The 22,956-nt window shown below is 55.8% G+C and overlaps 7 protein-coding genes across 7 annotated transcripts; 4 read left to right on the forward strand and 3 right to left on the reverse strand.

The window, feature by feature from the left end:
• Nucleotides 1-1,445: 1,445 nt before the first annotated feature.
• Nucleotides 1,446-1,763, reverse strand: VTJ04DRAFT_3794 (uncharacterized protein; the record flags this gene model as incomplete). Its single annotated transcript, XM_069361733.1, has 1 exon — nt 1,446-1,763. The coding sequence occupies one exon, from the start codon at nt 1,761-1,763 to the stop codon at nt 1,446-1,448; it is 318 nt and encodes a 105-aa protein (XP_069222315.1).
• A 1,380-nt stretch (nt 1,764-3,143) lies between these two features.
• VTJ04DRAFT_3795 (uncharacterized protein) lies at nt 3,144-3,413 on the reverse strand (the record flags this gene model as incomplete). The annotated part of the gene is made up of 2 exons (XM_069361734.1): nt 3,144-3,337; nt 3,389-3,413. The coding sequence occupies 2 exons, from the start codon at nt 3,411-3,413 to the stop codon at nt 3,144-3,146; spliced, it is 219 nt and encodes a 72-aa protein (XP_069222316.1).
• A 3,016-nt stretch (nt 3,414-6,429) lies between these two features.
• VTJ04DRAFT_3796 (uncharacterized protein) lies at nt 6,430-7,279 on the forward strand (the record flags this gene model as incomplete). Its single annotated transcript, XM_069361735.1, has 2 exons — nt 6,430-6,569; nt 6,634-7,279. 2 exons carry the CDS (start codon nt 6,430-6,432, stop codon nt 7,277-7,279), a joined length of 786 nt encoding a protein of 261 aa, XP_069222317.1.
• A 125-nt stretch (nt 7,280-7,404) lies between these two features.
• On the forward strand, nt 7,405-11,292 carry VTJ04DRAFT_3797 (uncharacterized protein; the record flags this gene model as incomplete). The annotated part of the gene is made up of 4 exons (XM_069361736.1): nt 7,405-10,569; nt 10,641-10,857; nt 10,928-11,198; nt 11,265-11,292. The coding sequence occupies 4 exons, from the start codon at nt 7,405-7,407 to the stop codon at nt 11,290-11,292; spliced, it is 3,681 nt and encodes a 1,226-aa protein (XP_069222318.1).
• Nucleotides 11,293-11,725: 433 nt separating this feature from the next.
• VTJ04DRAFT_3798 (uncharacterized protein) lies at nt 11,726-12,034 on the forward strand (the record flags this gene model as incomplete). Its single annotated transcript, XM_069361737.1, has 1 exon — nt 11,726-12,034. The coding sequence occupies one exon, from the start codon at nt 11,726-11,728 to the stop codon at nt 12,032-12,034; it is 309 nt and encodes a 102-aa protein (XP_069222319.1).
• Nucleotides 12,035-14,387: 2,353 nt separating this feature from the next.
• VTJ04DRAFT_3799 (uncharacterized protein) lies at nt 14,388-19,302 on the reverse strand (the record flags this gene model as incomplete). Its single annotated transcript, XM_069361738.1, has 2 exons — nt 14,388-18,896; nt 18,964-19,302. 2 exons carry the CDS (start codon nt 19,300-19,302, stop codon nt 14,388-14,390), a joined length of 4,848 nt encoding a protein of 1,615 aa, XP_069222320.1.
• Nucleotides 19,303-21,535: 2,233 nt separating this feature from the next.
• On the forward strand, nt 21,536-22,930 carry VTJ04DRAFT_3800 (uncharacterized protein; the record flags this gene model as incomplete). The annotated part of the gene is made up of 3 exons (XM_069361741.1): nt 21,536-21,737; nt 21,822-22,056; nt 22,159-22,930. The coding sequence occupies 3 exons, from the start codon at nt 21,536-21,538 to the stop codon at nt 22,928-22,930; spliced, it is 1,209 nt and encodes a 402-aa protein (XP_069222321.1).
• Nucleotides 22,931-22,956: the final 26 nt, after the last annotated feature.

Here is a 22,956-nt window from a genome sequence, read left to right on the forward strand (position 1 = left end):
TGTTGTGTCGGGAAGCATCTCCTCTCCAACGCCAGGACAGCGGTCTGTCTGGGTTGTGCCGTTCCACAGCCCGAACTACACTAGCAGCCACAACAACAACCGGCATTTTCGCGCATGACAATCCAGAGAACCCAGTGGCCGCGGCGCCCGTTGATCAAGCGTCCAGGCCTTCATTGGAGGTCGAGGCCTTTCACCGTCTAACACAACATCAAAAAATGGCCCGAGGCCGAGGGTTCGGAAATTGGACCCATCGGCCTGTCGCCTCGCTAAAGCCGCCGACCCTGTCAATCATCATGCCTTGCCGCTTCCAGATCTCGATGGGATCTCTCTGGGCAACGGCAACCCCGTTCAAGGGCTCGTCGTGTCATCGCGGGGCAACGACATGACTGTTGATGGCTGTGTTGTCAATGCCGTGATGGTGGTGTTGTGGCAGAAGATGACTCGCAGCTTTCACTCCTTCTGGGAACTGGTTGTGGTTTTCTTGGGTGTGCAGCGTCGACGTCGCTCGCGCCGGAGAAGGCTAACGCCAAGGTCCCAGCGCGCCGCGAACAGAAAGCGGGAAAAAAAGCAACAACCAATGTCCAGACCACAGCGATCCAAAACCAACACAAAAAAATCCTCACCGCCCCTCCCCCTCCACCCCGCCAAAACACTCCAGAAAAAAAAGGCGGAGGACCCAAAATAGGCACAGCTTCCACGCGCCTTGCTTTCCAGCCCACAAGATCAGCAGGCCCACCCCGCAAGGCTTTTCGCCTTGCCTCGCGCCGCCCGCTGCCGCTGTTGCCGCCGCCGCCTGTCTCCGTCCGGCCCGTCCGTTTTTCGTGTTGTTCTTTTGACTTTCTTTGCCATTCTCGGCCAGGACCCAAGGCCGGGGGTCGGGTCCTGCGTCCGGAGTGGCTCCACCCCGACAAGGCGGTCGGCGACGGACAGGGTCGAAGGATTCGTCCGCTTCTTGTTCTTCCACCCCCGGCTTCGAGCACCACGCATGCTCGTCAATGCAAGTGATTCCCGCCGCCCGCTCTTCCGCCCGCCGATTCTTCCGTCCGTTTCCCTTGGATTGGGATCCCAAACATCCTCGAAGGAGAAGTGAACTAACTCACTTCCTTGCGGAAGTGTGGGGAGAGAGAGAGACGAAGACAAAAGATCGATGCGGTGGGCGGTGAGCGGTGAGAGGGGCGGCGCATGCAACGCAACACCACTAAGTATACCATCATGCAAGCAACACACGGATTGCCGGCGCCGCCGCTTTTCTGCCGGCCGATACTTGGGTATGGAGGGGTTTGTGTTGTTCAAGGTCGCTTGCTGACTTGCTTTGCCTAACGTTACTTTCTTGCTCGTTGGCGACATCCCACCACCTACTTACCCCGCCGCCACGATGCCTGACATATCTTGTCTCGTCTCGTCTCCTCTTGGGCTGTGATTTCCGCTCCCGTCCCGATTCATAGTCAGGTACCAATTGGCCGGGCCAGCTTATCTCTCATCAACACGGTGGAGGAGAAGGAGGAGGAGGGGTTCAGTCCGGCACCGGCACCGGCACTGGTAGTGGCAGCAGCTGCGGCGGCGACGAGGCGGCAAGGCGGGGGGGCGGTCAAGGAAGGACCTGACCTGTCTTTTGATTTTGGGCTTTCACTTGTCCCAAAACAACCTAACGTTGCCTTGCTGTCGAGGATGGTCCCCACGATCTCTGTCCCGATCTGATCTATGGTCGTCTCCAGATGGTGTTTTTTTGCCAGGACCACGAAGGGACGGAACCGGGGGAGCATTGCCGGGACACGTGGTGCCCTGTTGATGGCCGGGGGGAGGGCTTTTGGGTTGGTTGATATGGACTAGGTAGGTCACTACGCTAACTACTACAGTACTGCGTTGATATGGTGTTTTGGGTGGATGTATGGATGGCAGATTGGACATCACGGTGTCCATGATGTCTGAGGTGTACACCGACCCCAAGGTAGGACCGTAAAGTTGTATGTAGAAATTGGATGGTGGACGGGGATGCCACTATCCGCCTGCCTGTTGATGTGGTATGTACATACATCCATAGCTACATACCGTCCTGGCGGGCATACAAGGTGGACGGCCCAGTGTAAGTGAGATCATGTCTGGATGTACAGAGCATCTACGGTGTACCGAAGCTGGCTAGTTGGTGTATTGGTGTCTGTCTACATATCAATATCCATCAGTTGCGGAGTTACCCGCCCTGCGGTAATAGAACAACGACGTAGGTATGTGAGAAGCCCTCAAACCACTTGCCCAAAGCACATGTCTCTTCCATCCAGAAGTATTGCTTACTACTCCAAAGCTCACCCGGTACCAGTAGTTTGGGCTCTGTTATTATTGAGCTGACACGTCCCCGGGTCCGGGCGGTGTGCGGGGAGGAACGGGAAATGAGGCGCCGGTCACGAGGACGACATGCCCTCCCCCCGGCCATGCCTTTTAGTCTGTGTGTTGTTCATTGTCGTGGTTGACACTAATACTGACAGCGTATGCTAGTGTAGTATAGCATTATGCTGGACATTTTTGTTGTTGTCATGGACGTTGTTGTTGATGATGTTGTTGAGGCCACACCCTTCTTCATGTCTGACCTACCGTAAGTACGACCGGGAACGTATGTACATACCTGAAGTATGTTACTTCACCCGACCCCTCCGAGCCGTAGGTCGGCTAGGTCAGGTAGTTAGCTGTCACGGACGTGGAGGAGGGGCGGAAGCGGCCCGGCGGCATGCGGCGGGGTAGGTAAGGTACGTCAGGTACGGGAGGCATGTATGAATGTGCATACATCCCTACACACCTTGTTTTCCCGGCGCTCTGCCGGCCCGGTGCCGCCGCCTGGTTGGTACCTACCTACCTTACCTACCTAACCTACGCAGCATGGCATGGAGGGGAGGAGAGCCCCGCGTAACTACCCCAGCTCGCTGCCGGTGTCGTTGCTCCGGTCGTCCCCGGCACGGCAGGGTTGGATCTCGTGGCTTGTGGTTAGATACTTCGTTCAGACTGCGTGGAGAGATGTGGTTGGAGTTTTGACGATATGACGGACGCGCGAAGAGCTGGGAAGGGTTGGTGAGGAAGGTGAAGAGAGGCAGGCACATGACCGGGTTATTACGTGATGATGTACATACATGTTTAAGGTACATACTTGCTGTCTGTCAGGATTGGATGAGGGTGAGGAGGAGGTGTATGCTTTGGCCCCTCCCCCCTCCCTCCTCCTCCTCCTCCTCCTCCTCCTCCTGCTGCTGCTGCTGCTGCTTACTTCCACCAGATAGGACAGGGGAGTGTAAACAAAGGGAGGGGTTGTTCTTCTCCGTGATGGTGCCCAACGCTATGTCCTGCATTCCCATGCCTTGGTGATCAAGTCAGAATGATTATTTCCACCGCCATGTTCTGCGCTTACGGCGGCAGGCGTCGTTATCCTGCATCACGGTGATGATACCTTGGCCCGGTCCAGTTGACGGGATTGAGAAATTCCCCTCGTTCCTCACATGATCTTTCTTCTGCATACGCCCTCAATCTCCCTCTCCATGGTCTTGCTCAAATCTGTCCCTACCACTCGGCTGGTTGGTTGCTTCATCTCCATCCTCCCCTCGTGGGCCGGAAACGTGGTTGAATGAGATGACTTACACACATCCCGGCGCAGTGGATTGTCTTCCTGCTGGACAGTCTCTCGTCAAGCCACGTGCTCGGGGGATGGCACCGCTGGGAGGCCGGCGTCATCTGCGGTCGTCGGTGACCCCTCAAACTACGTGCCCGAGGGGATGAACGGCGAGTTGGGCATTCGGTGACTGCCTGACAGAAAGGCGTTGAACATGTTAGGTTGGAGGAATGACATACCGTCACCAACCAGAAGGATACGCGTATGTATGTACTACCGTTGGGATCTGGGGCTCATCCAGGGCTGGGTGAACGAACTCAGTGAGGTAGAGGAGCCTACCTCTGCCTTCCACCTTGTCTTCGCTCAACGTTGGTTCACCCGTTTCCCTCATACCGACTCACCTTCACCTTCTGGAAAGAAGTCAATGAGACCTGCATCCATGACCTGGCCCGCGAGCCGTTGGGTTTGTCCGGATGACCGTAATGTCCAGCTGAGAATTCAGTACCTCCTCCTTCCACCCGCTGGCAACTGGCAGCAGGTATGTATGTTTCGCCCGCATTGATGACCATCAACCGTCTCCTCCCAATGGCCACATACACACTGAATGTGGTCGAGCGGTATTGAGAGGAGGCATCTAGATTCGCCAGGCACGCCCACGTCGTAAATCGAAAACGTTTGGGGTTCGACCCCCAGTCATGTCGGAGTAGAAACCACAGAGGAGTTTTTCGTAACCATTCCACCTCTACTCGGCCGGCGCGGGAGTAAGGATGGGGATGAGCTTTTTGTGTTTTTGGCTTTGTTTACTTTTTTCCGGTTCCATTTTTGATCGTCACGCTGAAATGGTCATGGATGAATGTTGACTTACATCATCCTCGATGTCATAATCACACACACAACCTTCACTCACATCCACATTCCCTCCTCTGACATAATCCAGCCAACCCCTTCCCTTCTCACTCCAAATTCAACCCCCCATTCCACTAGGTACCTACATAGTAAACTCTCGACCGACGTTGGTCAGGAGTACCTATGACGCCATCGCTTCAAAGTTACTGTGAGAGGCGATCTGGCTGCGCCACACTTAGGATCATTGTTATGAGCGTTACAAGAGGCGTCGGTCGCCCAGAATGGCAGGTGTGAGGCTTATCGCTGGGGCTGGACGTTACGTCTGGGCATTGGAGGGACTTACTAAGTGGAAGGACTTATTCGAAACGACAACCCACGCCATGCTCAGTGTAGTAAGACACAAGATTCAGAATGCTGGGTTGGAGATGGCCTGACTATTCAAGGCATTCTCCGAGAAGAGGTGATCCCTCAGTGGGAACTACGGAGTAGGACAAGCAGGAGCCTAGGGGGTGAACTCATCGCCATGGTGGTGTCTTGCACAGGTGTGGCTTGTCTGATATGTCTGGCGGTGCTTGTCGAAACGGATGAGATAGCTCCACGTTGATGTCGAAGACGGGATGAAGCTGGAGACGGAACTCTTCCGAGTGCCGGCTGCTTGACGGCGTGTTTGTCTCACCTCGTCTCCCCTCCCTTGAGTTCAGATGGTCCTGGGTACAGCACTTGACTATATGACCCAACCGACCAGGGAGATGGTAGAGGTCAAGTTCCACAATGACGGGGCTGCTCGGGGAGGGGAAGTTAACCAGGTCAGATCAGACCAGATCGCGGGGGAGGGGCACGGCAGCTGCCAGCTCTCCCATGTATATAAGTATACATATATAAGGTATATATGTACTTGTACATCGCAGAGTACTAGGAAGTGATAGGGACCTAGGCCAGTCAGTAAGATACTTTATGGGGAACTAGGATCGAGGAATCGGTATCGGTCTCTAAGCTCAGGACGTATGTACCTCAGGTGCATACGTATGGGATGGGACCTTGAAGGATTGTTCACGCTACTGAGAGATTACTAGGACGATCAGGATGGCGAGAGTGGTTTGCCTACATACGCTACCTGGTACCGAGGGCTTGGATAGTTTTCATGTCTCATGGAGGTCTTGGTCCCGGATGCCATAAAGGAATTGCCTTCTTCCAAGAATATCCCAGCCGGCATGGCATCCATACTTTCTTCTGATGATGGAGGTGGGTTCTGCATGTTCCAGAAGACTGAGGTGCAATCGCCTTCCGCATCGGAAGCATTCTCCGTGCAGGCCGCAGGGCTCTTGCAACGCTGCGGGACAGAACCGAGAGAGCTTTCCCCAGTTTAGGCCCAGTTCTGGACCCCAAAAGGGTAAAAAAGGGGGGAAGGAAGAGAGATGGAGCCAAGACTCGTGGCCTGAGCACTGCGGGAAGATTCTGCACACTGTGTGGGTCCGAGCTTGGAACTGGGACGCTGGCTGGATGGGCCTTTATGCTCCAGGACCGCACAAGGCATCATGGATTGTTCCAGTTTCGGACCTGTTGCATCGTGGATTTTGTGGATGTCGATGGAGGGACCTAGGTACTTCATCATGGATCCTTGTACGGAGGAGCTTGCGCCTAGGCCAGAGAGCAGATCAACAGAAAAAAAAATAGGTCTGAACTCTAGATCCTAAAACGTATTGTAGAATTTATGATGCATCGTCTGTCGTTTGCAATACTTTAAAGTAAAAGTGATGTGTTCCTTATGCTCCTTGGTTCTGTTGAGTTCCTGTAAGAGAAGTGATTTTGGATCACCAACATCCAGCTCAGGGGCAAGGGGACGCCATAGGTACTCTATCATCCGCACTGTGTTGGACACAGTGCTGTACAACCGCCCCGCCTTCCCCCTCGGGCGGGAACTAGGTCTCTGGGATTCGATTCTGCTGCTTCTTTTCCTGCCTTGTCTTGTCGTCTTGTCCTGTCTGTTCTCAACTCACATGCGGTTCGGCTTCGAGACAACCATCCGGTTCCCTGCCCTCCCCGCTCTCCAAGAAGCCCAAGAGCAGGCTGTAGCCAACGAGGTGCACCGCTTGCATCTCATATCTCTGGAGCTGCCGCAGCTGGTCCCGTCCATCAGGTCCCTCGCAGGATTCGGTCTTTCTTTTATGCTGTGAAGTGCTCAGGGTACTCCTACAGTACAGCTCCTGGCCATACGGTACAGTACCAAAGATCCCGGATCCCCGTCTTCTTCGACCTCCCTCCTTTCGTCGGACCAACACCTCGGTCCTACGGACATCAGGCACCCGGCAACAACAACAGCAACAAAGAATCTCCTCCTCATCGTGCGATTCGCGCAGGGAGCGAATCTCCATCGACGCGGCTGCTCGGCGGGGAAAGATAGCAAGATACCTCCCAAGCGCCGGAACATGGTCAGGTACCCGTGGATCTGACACACCGTCTCGTTCGCCATCAACACTGGGCGGGTCTCACCTTGATCCTAATCCAGCGTCCCCCATCGGGGCCCCCCTCCCCTTTCTGCTGGAGACATCACAAATTGGGCGAATTGCACCGACGCTCTCCCCCCTCATTCTTGTCCAACACGTCGATATCTATCTCTCCCCTCCATCCCACCAGCCACATCATACGTCGCGCGTCTTTTTCCTTGCCCCGCAAGGATTCTTCCCTGGCCACCCCCACGACGCCGACTCCTGCGACACCTCGTCGTCTCGGCCGGGCATCGCGCGGTCCCGGCCATTTGGGTCCAACCCCTCGGTGAAGTCGGTGCCATTCGCGTCGCCGACGGCCCTTTCCACCACGCCCCTCGGTTACCCGACTCGTCCTTTGTAGGCTGCACGAAGGCGAAAACGGCCAACCCAGAAAGCGATCCGCAAGGTTGAAAAAGTTCAAGGTCGGCGGCGACTCGCCCACCCGGTCCGCCTGCCTCTACCCATGCCCCCCACGACGACCTCAACATGCTCATAGTACAATCACCTGTACCGGCATATCAGGGTGAGAATACATCGTCCGCTTCTTCCAATTCCAACTCGAAATCTCGAACAAGGCAACAAAGCCACGTCCGCCACCAAGGCGACTCGGTCGACTCGACAGCGTCGTCCGACGCCTCTACCCGCCTCGGCGGCTCTTACTCGCTATACCTGACGGGAGCAGGAAAGAACACCAATACTACTTCTTCCATCATGGACGGAATCGTCGGAACCGCCCCTCCGGGCACCATGTACGTGCGCGCCCTCTACGACTACGAGGCAGACGACAGGACAAGCCTGAGCTTCCACGAAGGCGACATCATCCAGGTCATCACCCGTCTCGAGAGTGGTTGGTGGGACGGCGTTATCAACGGCGTGCGCGGCTGGTTTCCGAGTAACTACTGCCAGATCATCACGGCCCCCGAGGAGCTACAGGACTTGGAGGATGGTGGCTATGGGGACCGTGTAGATGAGGAGAACGAAGACCAGGATGCCTACGACGATGGCATCGACGAGGACGACCTCTCCGACCATGACGATGGCGAAGGCCTGCCCCTCCAAGACACCGACCCCGACCGGTCGAGAGCCGACTTTTGGATTCCCCAGGCCACCGCCGATGGCCGCCTCTTCTACTACAACACCATGACCGGCGAGAGCAGCATGGAGCTGCCGCTCGAATCTCCGACATCTCTTGGCGAGACGGGACCCCGCGACCGCATGAACGTTAGCATCCCAGACCGGACGAGGCCACCGGCCGAGATGATCGCACGGGGCATAACCCGTGAGGAAGAAAGCGAATCTGACATTAACTCGTCCGAGGTGGAGGAGAATATTGGAGGTGCGTCGCGTGGCGCCAGGAGCGGTAGTCGCCGGCCCAGCGTCCGGGATGGTCTCTCCCCGTCCACTTCTATGGATTCTATGAACGGCCGTGCCACCGCAAACCGGTCACGCGGCGACACGCTGCAAAACGGCCTCATGCAAGCTCCTATGATGACCTCAGCCACCTCCTTCACCAGCGCCGGCTTCAACCTTCCGGCCGCCGCCACCATCCCGCGATCCTTCTTCGACGACGGTGCTACTCCACCGCTGACCTGGAGCCGTCTCGTCTCCAACATGAAGCGAGCTGTCGACCGCTACCGCCAGGCCATCGAGAACGGCAACCGGGCAGAATACGTGGCACGCGCCGAGGATATCTCGGACCACCTCCGCTTGCTCCTCGCTGCCGGGTCCGGCACCACTGACAACCATTCGGGTCAGCCGTCCATCATCTCGGCCAACAAGGCCCTCTACCCTCACTTCCGCGATATGATGTCCAAGTTCTCCAAGCTCGTCATCTCATCGCACATTGCCGCCGCCGATTGGCCCAATGCCGAGTCGGTCCAGAAGTGCTTGCAAGAGGCCGACGGCGTCCTGTTGGGCGTCTTCAGCTACGTCGAGGTTGCGCGCCAGCAGCGCGGCGAGGAGATCCCCCGTCTCTTCCCAGGTTTCGTCATCGGCTCGACGTCGGGCGGCAGCTGGCAGAACAATGGCTTGACGCCCCGCGACCCCATCGCCGCCAACTTCCTCGACGACGACGAGGCGGCGAGCGAGCCCTCGGCCATTCTCGACGGGAAGCTGCTTGAGCGCCTGGATGAGCTCAAGCGCATGCTTGTTTCGAGCATCCGGGAGCTCGAGAAGAACCTCGTCATTACCGACAAACTGGTCACGGCCTACAAGCATGAGATCATCGGTAATAACGTGTGCAACGCGGGCAGCAAGGTCCTCGACATGTTCAAGCCGTGGATTGCCATGATCGAGTCTATCGACTTGTCGCTCCTCGGCAACAGCTTCCAGACTCCCCAGCTCACCGACTTTAGCACTAACAAGCAGAGCCTTTATGATAACATCTCGGACCTGCTTCTCGGCTGCCAGGCCGTGGCAGGTCCTCTGGCTGATGAGTGGTCCGAGATTCGTGGCCAGGCCCTCGAGGAGCGCCTCGAGTATGTCCGCCAATGCGCCCGTGCTCTCGAGACGAACTCGTCCCATATCGGCTTCTCGCTGCAGTTGCTGTCGGAACAGGTCGCGATGGTTATCCAGCAACAGGAGACGCAAATGCGCGAGGAGCTGGCATCACCTCCGGGTCTGAGGAGGGAAGACACGCTGCCATACGACCGCTTGCACCAGCGGACCGATTCTCGCAATCTGCTGCGCCCAGGGTTGCCTATGTCGCAGTCCTTCACTGATGGTGAGACGACAGCGGCCGCTTTGCCGACTAACTTCCGCAAGGGCGATCCTTCTAAGATGAAGCGCTTCTTCGGCGAGGATGTCGAGCCGCCGCCGCCGCCGGTCGTCGAAGACATTCCCGACTTCCTCAAGTTGGATCATGAACACGAGCTGTCATGGGATCTCAAGGTCACTCCTCCGGCCGTCAAGGGCGGTTCGCTCATCGCCCTGGTAGAGCAGCTCACGCGCCACGACAAGCTCGACGCCAACTTCAACAACACCTTCCTCCTCACCTACCGTTCCTTCACGACCGCTCGCGAACTCTTCGAGCTGCTCGTCAAGCGCTTCACCGTCCAGCCGCCAGAAGGCTTGTCGCAGTCCGACTACGAGCTCTGGCGCGACAAGAAGCTCAAGCCCATCCGGTTCCGTGTCGTCAACATCCTTAAGAGCTGGGTCGACTCGTTCTGGATGGAGGAGAACACCGAAGAAACCCGCGCTCTCATCCGCGACATCTACAACTTTGTTAAGGACGCCGTCAAAACGGCCGACACGCCTGGCGCGGGCCCGCTGCTTGCAATTGTGGAACAGCGCATGAACGGCAAGGACCTCAGCGCCCGCCGCATGATCCAGACGGTCAACCAGAACGCCCCGCCACCTATCATGCCTAAGAGCATGAAGAAGCTCAAGTTCTTGGACATCGACGTGGTGGAGTTTGCGCGCCAGCTCACCATCATCGAGTCGCGGCTGTATGCCAAGATCAAGTCGACCGAGTGCCTCAACAAGACGTGGCAGAAGAAGGTGGCCGAGGGCGAGCCCGAGCCGGCGCCGAACGTGAAGGCCTTGATCTTGCACTCGAATCAGATGACGAACTGGGTGGCCGAGATGATCTTGTCGCAGACAGATGTGAGGAAGCGCGTGGTGGTGATTCGGCATTTCGTGGCGGTTGCGGATGTACGTTTTCTTCCCCTGTTTTGTGATCTTGAAAATCCTTTTGCTCGGTGTGGTACTGACTGGTGATGTAGAAATGCCGCATGCTCAACAACTTCTCAACGCTCACCTCCATCATCTCGGCCCTCGGAACTGCGCCCATCGCCCGCCTCAAGCGGACATGGGATCAGGTGCCCCAGCGCACTTCGTCTACCCTCGAGGTCATGCGCAAGCTCATGGCTAGCACCAAGAACTTTGGCGAGTACCGCGAGGCGCTGCACGCGGCGAACCCGCCGTGCATTCCTTTCTTTGGTGAGTTTTGTGCCCGCCCCTCTTTTACGTCTATGTTGTTGGAGTCCTGTAAACGCTGACCAAAACTCAGGTGTCTACCTCACGGACCTGACCTTCATCGAGGACGGTATCCCGTCGGTCATCAAGAAGACCAACCTCATCAACTTTGCCAAACGCGCCAAGACGGCCGAGGTGATTCGCGACATCCAGCAGTACCAGAACGTGGCCTACTCGTTGCAGCCCGTGCCCGAGCTGCAGGATTATATCCTGAGCAACATGCAGGCGGCAGGCGACGTGCACGAGATGTATGAGAAGAGTCTGCAGATCGAGCCGAGGGAGAGGGAGGATGAGAAGATTGTTCGGTGAGTACTTTCATCGTTCTTCCATGCGAAGAGGAGCATATGCTGATACATGTTTTCTTTGATTAGAGTCTTGGCCGAGTCTGGTTTCCTTTGAGCTTGCTCATCCTCGTTCTGTCGAGAGCAGTCATAGTTACCTTGTTGGAGTTGTGTCGACCGCGACTTAGACTCGGGTACCCCTGGATATCCAAAGGGGTCTTCATCCATCTCCGTACCGGCGGGTCTTCTCTACCGAGACACAAGGGTGCTGCAGGCTTGCCCATCCAACAACTCGTGCTGGCTCCCCCTCTCTTGAAACCAAAACGCCGATTCAACGCGAGCTATGAGTCGTCTCTCGAGCCTCTGGAGGGAGCATACCTAGGCACACACATACATACTTACATGTGGAGTGGTGTATGCAAAATGTCAGGGATAAAGCACGAGGAATGGCTTGCCCGTTGACACTGCAGCACCGTACCGAAATCCGCATTCGTACACAATCAAGAATAAAAAGGACTTCCGTGACCACCATATAAGTAAAAAGAAAAAACATGACATGCAAAACAGCGACTACGACGACGACAACAACAACAACAACGATGTTACCTACCTTACCTCTGAACGAACAGGAAAAGGATGATGGATTGGGTTGGGTTGGGTTGGGTTGGATCATGGGATACAAGATGGATTTGATGGATGGTACACGGGATGGATGGATGGATGGGAAAGACTACATATACATGGATGGAAGGAAAGAAGGGAAGGAAGAAGACCCTGATGGATGGATGGATCAGGAAGATGAGGAGGAAACTGAGGTTGGGTTGTTGAAGACCCAACCAAAGAAGATGGGAGACCCGTAGGGGGTGGATTTGTTTGATCGATCGATCTATTTATCGATTGAGTTGATTGAGCAAGTGGCTGGTTGACCTTTTTTGTTGTTATTTATTGAACATATGTTCCTCTCGCTTTTCTTTTTTCTTTTGTTTTGTGTACTTAGGGTTGGGTGTCAGGAGACGGGAGAAGGTTTTTACGTACGGGGTCAGGTCATCATCATCACCATACCATCATCATCATCAGTTTTTTCCCTTTCTTTTTCTTGTCTTTTGGATTTGGTTCTTCTGTATTTGAGCTTTCTGGCTTTTCTTTGTCTTCTTCTAGCCTTATATGCTTCTCCGTCTTCATATTCATATCCATCTTCTTCTCTGTTGATTCTTGATTCTTGATTCTTGATTCTATCTATCTGTTGGGCGAGTCAAGGGTTGGTTGAAGGTTTTTGCTTGGTGTTGTTGGGGTGTGGTTCATGGTGGAAGTGATACCTAGTCCGCAAGGATAACCAAGTAGGCAGTAAGTTAGGTATGGCGTTGGTCCTGATGTTGGTGTTCCATGGTGATGGTGTGTGTGTGTGTGTGTGTGTGTGTGTGTGTTGATGGTTCCATGTGGATAGGTCAGGTAGGTTGTTGGGGTTGGGTGTGGTGCTTTTTTTATTCTCTCGGGAGTGTCCTGGCTCTTGTCTTTCTTTACCTAGGTAAGGTACCTACCAGTGAATGTCAAACACATTAATATTGTAAGACATAGCCCATCCTTGCACTTGAGCGTCATCAACACACACCAAGAGCCCAAGACTGCAGGCATTCGAGATCAAGCGCGGCCGAGGACTATCTGAGTTATTGAGTTACTACTACTCCGGAGCCGTTCGAGAGATCTCCGAAGTAAGATTGTCCTGGGTTGTAGTAATACTCTGTAATTATAGATACAAGAGGAAAGAAGAACGAGAGGATGGAAGAATGCAGGTAGCCCAGCCCTCGTTGCAAGCAACATCACGGACGGTCAGCGGTGGCATCCAACAGCGCGAGATTCCAACGAGGATCCACGATGCGGTATAGACACAACATACCTAGAGAGTAGGCGACAGCACGCGTAGTGGGTCGAGGACTTGCCGTTGGGGCACGAGGCAAGCACGTGTGTCGTAGGTGTTCTTGAGACGAGACGTCTTTTGAGGTGGGTGTGCGGGCGGGCCGTATGTGGTGAGGGCCGATTGCTTGACAGCGCCCAGCGTCAGCAATTGGGTTTCGAGGAGGACCATTATGACGTAGGTTCCTGACAAAAGGTAGTCAGAATCTACGCTTGATGCTTTCGCTATGTTTGTTTTCTACGCTGCTTCCCTACGCTGATAGTCAAGCTTCGCGTGATTGATGGATGCAAGTGAAGGGAATTCGAAACCAGAGTCAGGGGGTCAGGGGGTATTTATATTCTGGAGACTCATGAACGACAACATGGAAGGTAGAGTCAGGAAGGTGAGTCTTGAACACCAGGCAGCTTCCCAGTCAAGACATCATCTGAAGAAGGACATGCGAAAGATTTACTCACCTAGGTCTGGCACCTTGACTTGATTGACACAGGAAAGAAAAAGACATAGAAGACACCTCGGGAAGGCAAAGTAAAGGAGATAAAAATAGAAATAAATAAACAAAAACATACAGCACCCGGCATTCGCTGGTCGTCACCGACCCAACTACTACTCGGGCCCTCACAAGCTTAACTAGGGGAGAGCGGACGGGATCCCGTGCTTTCTTGTGGGTATGGCCGTATGTACCAGAAGATGTGGAAACAGGTGTTTATATATCCGAAGTACCTAAGGTACCTACCTAGTCTGTCAGACCTCATCCCACAAGCACACGGGTACCCATCACAACCACCTGGCTCGAGTATCAAGAGCATCATCACCTTCAAAAAGACAGATCAATGAACAATATGAATAATAAAAAAAGACCATACAGCAAACACATTACCGAGTATCAACTTTCCCAGTCCCACCGCTCATGGACACAGACACAGGCACAGATACATCCCAACGCTCATCACATGCCTGCTGCATCAGGGTAGTTCCTCCTCCCAATTCCTCCGAATCCCTCCCAGCTCGGCTCGGCTCAGAACAGTCGAGTTCGTCTGTCCCATCTCATCCCATAACAAAGCCGGACAAATACACAGTAATAGGTAAATATCCAGCAACCAAACCTCCCAGGCTGAGAAAACCAGCCAGCTTATACGTACAAAGCCAGCAAAACAAGCAAGGCATTCATCCATCCACCGTCCATCTATCCATCCATTCACTCACTCACTCACTCCAACGAAGATCCCACCTCCATACCTCCATCCCCTCCTTTGCTCCTCACACAGACAAACACAAACGAACCGTACCCATCATCAACGGAATCATCCCCTCCTCGACGACCTCGTGGCCCTCGCCGGCCGCTCCACCACAACCGCCTTCTTCCCAGCTTCCGTCTTTTCCTCAGCAGCAGCACTATCTTTCTTCCCCTTAGTCGCCGCTGCCTTACCCTTGGCAGCGGGAGCAGGAGCAGCGGCTTTGCCTTTGGCCTTTTTGGCATTCCTACCTCCTCGCGAAGGGCGGGACTTTTCTTCCTCTTCTTCTTGTTCCTCCTCTTGGTCATCATTTTCTGGTTCTTGTTCCTCTTCCTCCTCCTTATCAGATTGCTTTTGCTGCTCTTCTTCCTCTCCTTGTTGGTCGTTGTCCTCGGCCTTATCAGCGTCCTGCATCTCGATGTCCTTATCGTCGACTTCGATTTCGGAGAGTTCACTAGACGACTCGTCGTTGTCGCCGCCGTCATCATCATCATTCTTTGCTGTAGATTTGCGACCGTTCCTGGTGCTGCGCGCCGCCGAGCTTCGCGTCGAGGTTTTGCCCTTTGTCGTCTTCGCGGGGGCGGATTTGGCCGCGGCAGATTTCCCTTTCCTGGCCGACTTGGGTGCTTCTTCCTCTCGCTCCTCCCCATCATCATCCCTCTCCTCCTCATTCCCCTCCTCTTCCTCCTCCTCTTCACCACTCCCACTCTCCTCCTCCTCATCCCCGCCATCCTTCTCAATCTCCCCATTCTCATACTCCCACTCCGCCACCCCCTCCAGCATCTCCTCGTCATCGTCCTCCGAGTCGCGCTCCACGTAGGACGCGTTAAGACTCCGCCGCGAGCGGGAGCTGCGCCGGCGTTCCTCGGGCGGGACCTCAGACTCACCGGCAGACGATTTCTTGGACCTGCTGGGCCTGACAGGGGACGGGGATCTCGAGTCGGACGAGGACTTTTTGGGTCTGGATTTCTTGCTGCTGCCCGAAGCACTCTTCGCCTGCTTGGATGATGACGCTCCATCTTTGCCGCCTGAAGGCTGGGAGACCTTGACGCGCTTGGTCGACGGCTGGCCGTGCTCGCCGCTGCCTCCGCCGCTGCGGTCGTCGGTGGATTTGCGCTTCTTCTTGCGATCCATGGCGCGCAGCAGCTCGTCGAGCTTCTCGTCGATGCCGTCCGGGACAAGCTGCTTCTCGGCGATGGCCTGGGCTTCGTCGTGCGACTTGAGCGCCGCGTACAGGCCCATCGGCAGCCCGACCTTTTGCGAGTAGGCGTTGAACGCCCAGTTCTTCTTCTCCTGCCACTTGCGGATGACGGCCTGCGCCAGGTCGCTCAGGACCTGGTGCTTGTTGCTCGTGGGATCCAGGGCGTCCTGCGTCTGCTTGACGCGCTCGGCGTACTTGTAGATCAAGCCGAGATTCTGCTCGGTCGCCACCAGGCTGACGTAGAAGAGCAGGTAGCGGGCGTGGTCGACCAGCTCGTCCAGCTCGGCCGAGTAGTCGGGGTGGTGGGCCAGCAGCGACAGGAGGCGCGGCATCGCGGCCTCGAGGACGGGCTGCTTGTTGTCCTGGAAGTGGCGCGCGCGCGAGCGGATCCATGTCTCGGTGCGCTGCTTGAATTCGGCGTTGGGTTCGAAGGCCATGAGGAAGATGATGGTGTAGAAGCGCGAACGCAGCTTGCCGGCGGCAAGGTACTTCTGCAATTTCCTGACGAAGCCGTGGCGCACCTCCTGAACCGGATCCTGGGTGGTGAGAGCCAGGGAGTCGAAGTCGGCAGCTGTGAGCAGCTCGTCAAAATGCTTCTGCGTGCAGAGTTTCAGCATCAGCTGAGCCGCGGCCAGCCTCAGACGCGCGCGGTGGTGCTTGGGCGTGACGTCGGACTTGGTGAGTTCTCCTTGGTTCCGGATAAGCTTCATGAGCAGCTTCCACACTGGCTTGGCCTTCTCCTTAGCCTCCTCAATGTCTTGCATGCTCCGGAGCCGGTTGATGAGGAGCTTCAGGGCCAAGACCTTGGCCTGGCACTCCTCATCCAGACCGGGCTCGTCATCGTCACCCACCCAGTCGGGGTCCATGTTGGTCGCCCCCTTGCGCACCTCCAGGAGCACTTGCTGCACGGCCATGTTGAGGATTTTGTCCTCGGCGTCGGCCGTGACGCGAGGAGCAAGCAGCTCGAGTTGGCTGATGGCAGCCAGCTTGTTGAGGAAGCCCTTGCACCCGTAGGTCCAGTCCTTCAGGATCTGCTTGAGCAGATCTGCCGCGCTGGCCCGGCTTTGGTCGCTATCCTTGTTGGCGAGAAGGATGTTCACAGCATACTTGGCGGCGCGCGGGGGCCGGCCATAGAGCGCCCAATTGATCATGGTACGTGTAAAGTCCTTGTCAGAGGGCACGTCCCGCGGGTACTTGCGAGCATAAGCCGAGCAGGCCTTGAGGGTTTCGACGACGGCGGGATCGTTCTCTTTGGACTGAGTAGGCGCCTGGTCAACCAGATCCTTGCAGAGCTGGCCGATGTGGGTCTTGAACAGATCCGGGTTGCGCTGGGAGATTTCGTTGAGGATCTCATGGGCGGCGGCGCCCATACCGTCCTTATCGGTGCGTGAGTACTCCATGATGGTGGCGAGGTGGCTGCGGTTGAACATGAGGCAGCCGGAGCGATAGAGGAGTGGCAGAAGCGTATCACGGACTGAGGGATCCTTGGAGGCCTGGATGCGCTTCATCAGCTCCTTAAGAGCCTTGTGGACCGTTTTGAAATCGTTCTCGGGACCGATGATGAAGCGGATGAGGTTGTAGCTGCGCCGATCGTTCATCTTCGCGAAGCGGTACAACTCCTGTTGCGCCTTGGCGCCATCTGGGAGGAACTGTGCGATGTAGGCGGCTGTCTTGTTAAGATTTGACGTCTTCTTGGCGGCGTTCTCATCCATGACGCCGCCGTTGAACTGTTCGCACTGCTTGAGGTAGGTCTCAACGACCTGGGCGAACTGAGGCTGCCGGGCCTGCATGGCAAAGAAGGCCTTCTTGCCCGTTGCGTCCAGCGAACGGACAAGGAGCAGGATTCTCTCGGCGCGCAAGGCATCGGGATCCAGAGCGGCGGCTCCCTGAGACTGGCCGTTGCCGTTAGAGGCGGAGGCATTCTTGGCCGCCTTCTTTGGTGGCGGCGGGTATGAGAGAGGGATCAGACACTCGTAGATGACGCGATCCAACAGCACGTTCAACTCGAGGTCGTTGGCATAGAATGAGTTGTAAATGCGGCTGGGAATGGCGCCAAGGGCAGCCGCCACAATCTCGTTTCCGGCGAGCAGCTCGCCCGTGGCAACGCCCCATAGCTTACCCAGCAGCGACATGGCGGCCACGCGCACGGCAGGCTTCTTATCACGGCAGCGATCTGCCAAGGTGGACAGGACAGAGCCTTCCTTGCCGACACCGCCATTTGGACCTAGCTTCAGGACGACATCCTGGAATGTGAAGCACTCGATGGCTTTGACGGCAGCAAGGCGCACCTTCTCGTCGCTATCTGAAAGCTTCTCGCCGAGACCTTGAATCAGAGCCGTCTCGTCCTCACGGCCCAGGCCAATGCCGCCGGCCGACGTCGACAAGATGTACCCGACGGCGGTGGTCCAAGCAGCACGGATGGCTGGGGCCTTGTCGTTGCGCCGGGTGAGGAAGTTCTGGAAGATGGCGTTGTAAGCCTGAGGGAACGAGACGGACGACATTGGGGTGGTCAGGATGTTGGCCGCCGGAGCGTCCGTCTTGTCTTCGTCATCCAGCTTGGGCGGCGGATACGCGGCGGGATCGAGGACAGGAGGAGGGGGCGGTCCCGCGGCGCCGATGCCCGAGATCATGTCTCCCAGAGTCTCGGTAGCGAGCTGGCGCACGTGAACGTTGTCGACGGACAATTCGGCATCGATGTGGGACACGACATTCTGCAAGATCTGGGGCGCAGCCTTCCAAATCTCGCGGATGAGGGTATGGGCCTTTCTGAGCTCGCGCAGGTCGGACTCGGACGGGCCGGAGGGGCCCTCCTCGTCGTCTTCGTCGCCAGCATCGTCCTTATGGTCTGACCGGCTCGAAGCATTGGCGGCATCGACAATGACTTCACTGAAGTACTGGCTCACAAATCGCGACATCTTGTCGGGGTACATTTGGCATAAATGCTTGACCATCTGGTAAGCCTCGGGTTCCTCTTTGGCCAGGAGGGTCGCCTGATTCTCGTCAATTGGGACGTGATTATGGCGGTCCCTGGCAGAACCTGGCGCGGCAGCCCGCAGAAATTGGGCCATCATGACATCGACAACGGAGGGCGGCAAGCTGGCGGCGTCCTCGACAAGCACACCCAGGAGTTCCTGCATGCTATACTCGACATCCTTGGCGATGCGGTCGGCTGAGGACGACTTGGGGTTGGAGACACCGTCAAAGATGGAGGAGAAGAGGTGGTTAAGAAGGTTCTCGCTGTCGTCGACATCGAGGAGCAGGACAATGCTCTTGATCTCGGCGAGGGAGCGCAGGACGTATTTATGCTGGTTATTGTAAGGATTCGAGGGGTCGAACAGGGAGGGAATAATGGACGTGACGGTAAGGTTGAAGAAGTCCTGAGTCGACATCAGCATCGAGATTGAGTTGATAAGCAGTCTAAAGGTTTCCAGGAAGAAGACAGACCTTCAATTGGGACGGGGTAAAAGGGGCGTCCGGGGCACAGAGACGCAGGATGTCGGCGACACAGCAGGCCGTATATGCCCTGACGCCCTTGTCCTTGTGACCGAGGAGTTGATGTGAAGCAACCTCCTTGGCGACTTTGGTAAGGGAATCGGTGTCTGTGGTCTCTTGTTCCAATTCGGCGAGTTCTTTGGCCAGGCGATCCAGCCTCTTGAGAAGGGTGTCGCTGCCGATGGGCTTTCCGGGCCGCCAAGTCAAGGTCTCATTGAACTGCAGCTTGACCATCTCTTCCTCGGGCGCCTGCTCCTCCACGTCGGAGGAGGGATTCTGGCGAGGCGCCATGGCGCGCAGTTGGGTATCGTACCTCGCCGAGGTCGAGCGTGTTGCGGGACGGACGGGTCAGTGCTCTCGAAGACCGAGTGGAGATACTTCGGAGTGTGGGAAGTGAAGCCTGGGGCTGGTCGGCGGGTTGGGACGAAGGAGACAGAGGAAGAGTTGCGAAATTGGATGGATGGCCTTTGTTTCAATTGTGTGTTTCTCGACGAAGTGCGCGAGGGGGTGTGCGTGTGCGACGTCGCCAAAAGTGGTGATGAGGGGACGGCGCTGACTGAAACAGGGTATTTGGTGTGCTTCCTGGCGTGTCGGAGGAGTTAAGAAATGGAAGAGATGTCCGGTGGTTGTCGCGTCGCCGAGTGTAGCAGCAATCTGCAATTTTGGCGGTCGCGAAATTATGCAGAGAAGGGTTGGATGGACATGTCGCTGGCCCCCAAGTCCCCAAGCACCGCGTCGTCGAGTGGATTGGGGATATTGTTTTGGATGGATTCAATTGCTACGGCGGTGCAATGCACGCGACAGCAGGAGACCTGACTGTAACGGATCGCATTGACTGGCCTGCCTGGAAAAAAGGTGGAGAGGGTGGACGCACCCCATCAGGGAAGTTACGGTACGCGCTCGGTCGCGTTATGGTGCAGCTTCCAGCGTGGAGCTGCATGAAGCTGCACCTCAAGTGGGGACAACACTCTCCAACACAACCTCCAGCCAGAAATCCTGCTCAATACACACTTGGAGAGAGTCTGGATGTTTACCTACTGTAAACATATAAGACAAAGGGTGACTAAGAATGAAACAAGTGTCCATTGTTTCTGATCTTTGGCTGACGACATTTCTCGATTTATTACAATAAAATATTTTTGTTCAAATTTTACACTCAATCCAAGTCATCATCCTCCATCCCCCACCACCGGCTTGGTTGCTGTCGTGATGCCAAGACTCAGGGGCATTGTTTATTCCGACGACAAAGCCCCTGAGCCTCAAGAGCACTTCCACCTCACCACCATGTTGAACAACGTTCCGCCTTGTTAACGAAAAGAGACTGTGATGTGATACTGTTTGGAGTCCTCAACTCAACCGAAAAGCTGCCAGGTGACTCTTCCACACTGGTGAACTGGTTCCCTTCATGTCCTTCTCCTCTTTCATCCATCTCGTTCAGACGAGGAACTGACCAACAACTCGTAACGTGTCGGGTAGCATTTCAGGCAGATACAAGGCTTCGAAGCGATTCAGGGACAGGAGACGTGATATGGTGGAATTTAGAAGTCTGGACTTGCAAGGTCCTTGCACTGACAAACTCACCGGTTGAGGACAGCCCTGCACACCAGCCAGCCTCTGGGACATATTCTCATGCTACAAAGCTTAGACGCCTCCCAATCAAGACGTAGATAAAGTCCAAGTTAACAAAGTTTTTAATGAGTGATCCTGCAAGCACCTCACCTGGCCCTCTCGAAGCAACAGGCCGAACAATCCGAGTGTCTTGATGGAAACGCATCGTGGCTTTGCCCGAGTTTGCCATTCTCGTCTGCATCCATGCTTGCTCTGGATGTCCATGGCCCCAGGACGATATTCAGAAAAACTCGGGAAGGGATGCAAATTAGTCACGGCTCGGCGAGTCTGCTAAGGTTCTTTGTCCGACTGTGTCCTCCCAACTCGTCGGGCAAACGCGTGACCCTACCCTCTCGGCCTTCGTCTTTTTCCACACACCACGACTTTTATTCACTTACCCGCCCAAATTCTTTCACTTTCTTCTCCTCTTCCTTCCACCACCCACTTTCACACTCGTTTCGTCAGTGTCGGAAAAGCTCACAATTGTGTTATTTTCCATCATCTACACTTCCACTCGTTCACCTCATCCCAGGATACACCTGCGTAAGTAATTTGCATGCCATCTCCTCGCTGTTTTCTTGCTCTCGATCAAAGTTCCTGTTCGACCCGGCAAAGGGACCGACTTTCAGGTTGTGGTCGGGTTGCAGAAACACCGGCCCGAGCCGCCTTGCTCCTGGATCGGCTCACTCTTTCCTGCCCTGGTCCTTCCTGCCTAGCGCATCTTCCATCTTCTTTTCACTCTCTTTCCATCTCCCCATCTTCAACCCTTCAATCCACGTCATTCTCATCTTCGTCTCGATACCTCACCCATCTTTCACCACAACCCTCACCCTCCTCTTCACGATTCTCAGACCAACTAACCCACCTCTCAACAGCAATCGTTATTTATCCAGCCACATTCATTGAAACTCCCACCATGCTGGATATCGGCAACGAGAACGTCATGGCCAAGACTCACAACGGCGATACCGTCGACAACTCTCACTCCAAGAACTCTGGAGCTGAGAACTCGAAGGACGCCACGACCAAGCCCTTTGAAAAGGATCATCGTCGCCTCTTCAAGATGGTGTTCCCCGTCCTCGCGGGCCTGGCTCTTGGCTGCCTGACCGCCATGATCGGTCAGTTTTGACTTGGCCAGTTGGCTGACTCGTTAACGGATCTGTTGAGTATATTTTCGATGCACTGACTCGCAATTATTCCAGGCAATTCTCTTGGTGTCATGGCTGCCGAGGTTGAGGCTGCCAACGCGACTCCCGGCTTTTCTCACGCCGTGGACACCCTGTTGGGTGCTCCCACCGCCCCTCCTTGTACTCGTGCCGCCACCAACACCTATCCCCTCCCGTCGGATGCTCGTGCTGCTTTGGCTGTCCGTGCCTCCGATTCCTGGGACGTGACTGCTTGGGGCAGCGGTACTGGTTTGTCTACGTGGATTCCTGAGTGAGTGACAACCATACAGCCCCGAGATCCAGCATGATCTTGGACATGAAAACCAACCCGACCTCGTCCTGCCATCCAACCATACTAACCCACACCTTACAGCGACAACTCAACCGTCCTGTCATGCCCTGACCCGGAGACCGTGACCGTGACTGTCATCCAGAACACGTCGGGTGGTTTTGACGAGCTGACCACGGCCAACAACACCGTCTGGGCAACTCTCACCGAGACCTCGACTGAGGTTGTTACTATGATTCCGGGCACTACCATCGACGTCCCTGCTGAGACCCCTTCCGAGCCTGAGGAGAGCAGCAGCACGTCCCGTCACACCGCCACAGTCTGGTCGACCGTGTTTGTCACTTCGACCGCCGAGATTCCCTCGTCTTCCACGCCGACCATGGTGGTCATCACCGAGACGGTCACCGAGTCTGCCACGGATTCCGTCATTACCCAGACCTTGACGGAGGCTCTCACCACGGACACGACCATCATCGTCTCTTACTTCACAACCCCCTCCATCCTCACCACCACCACTACCACAACCTTCACCATTGCCAATTGGACCATCACCACGACCACCACTGTCGCGGAAACCACTCTCATCGTCGGCACCGTGCCGGGCAGTGTCGCGAGCGTTGGCACTGGCATCCACCCCGGCTACAAGAATGCCAGCGCCACCTACATTCTGCCCACCACCTCCTCGAGCGGCGAGCATTCCGGCAGCCACGCACCCTTGGACGGCGCCTCGAGCAGCGACGCCAACAGCCTGTCGCGCCGGGGCACGGGTGGGAACCAGACTCCGCGCATTGGCACCGGCGGTGGCTACTGCGTGGTCATGGCGCTGGGTTGTGTCCTGCTGATGCTGGCGTTTTAAGGTCCTAAGCAGATGGGTCGGCTGGG

Source organism: Mycothermus thermophilus (genome assembly GCF_041956435.1).
Source record: "Mycothermus thermophilus strain CBS 625.91 unplaced genomic scaffold VTJ04scaffold_2, whole genome shotgun sequence".
NCBI classification, from domain to species: Eukaryota; Fungi; Ascomycota; class Sordariomycetes; order Sordariales; family Chaetomiaceae; genus Mycothermus; species Mycothermus thermophilus.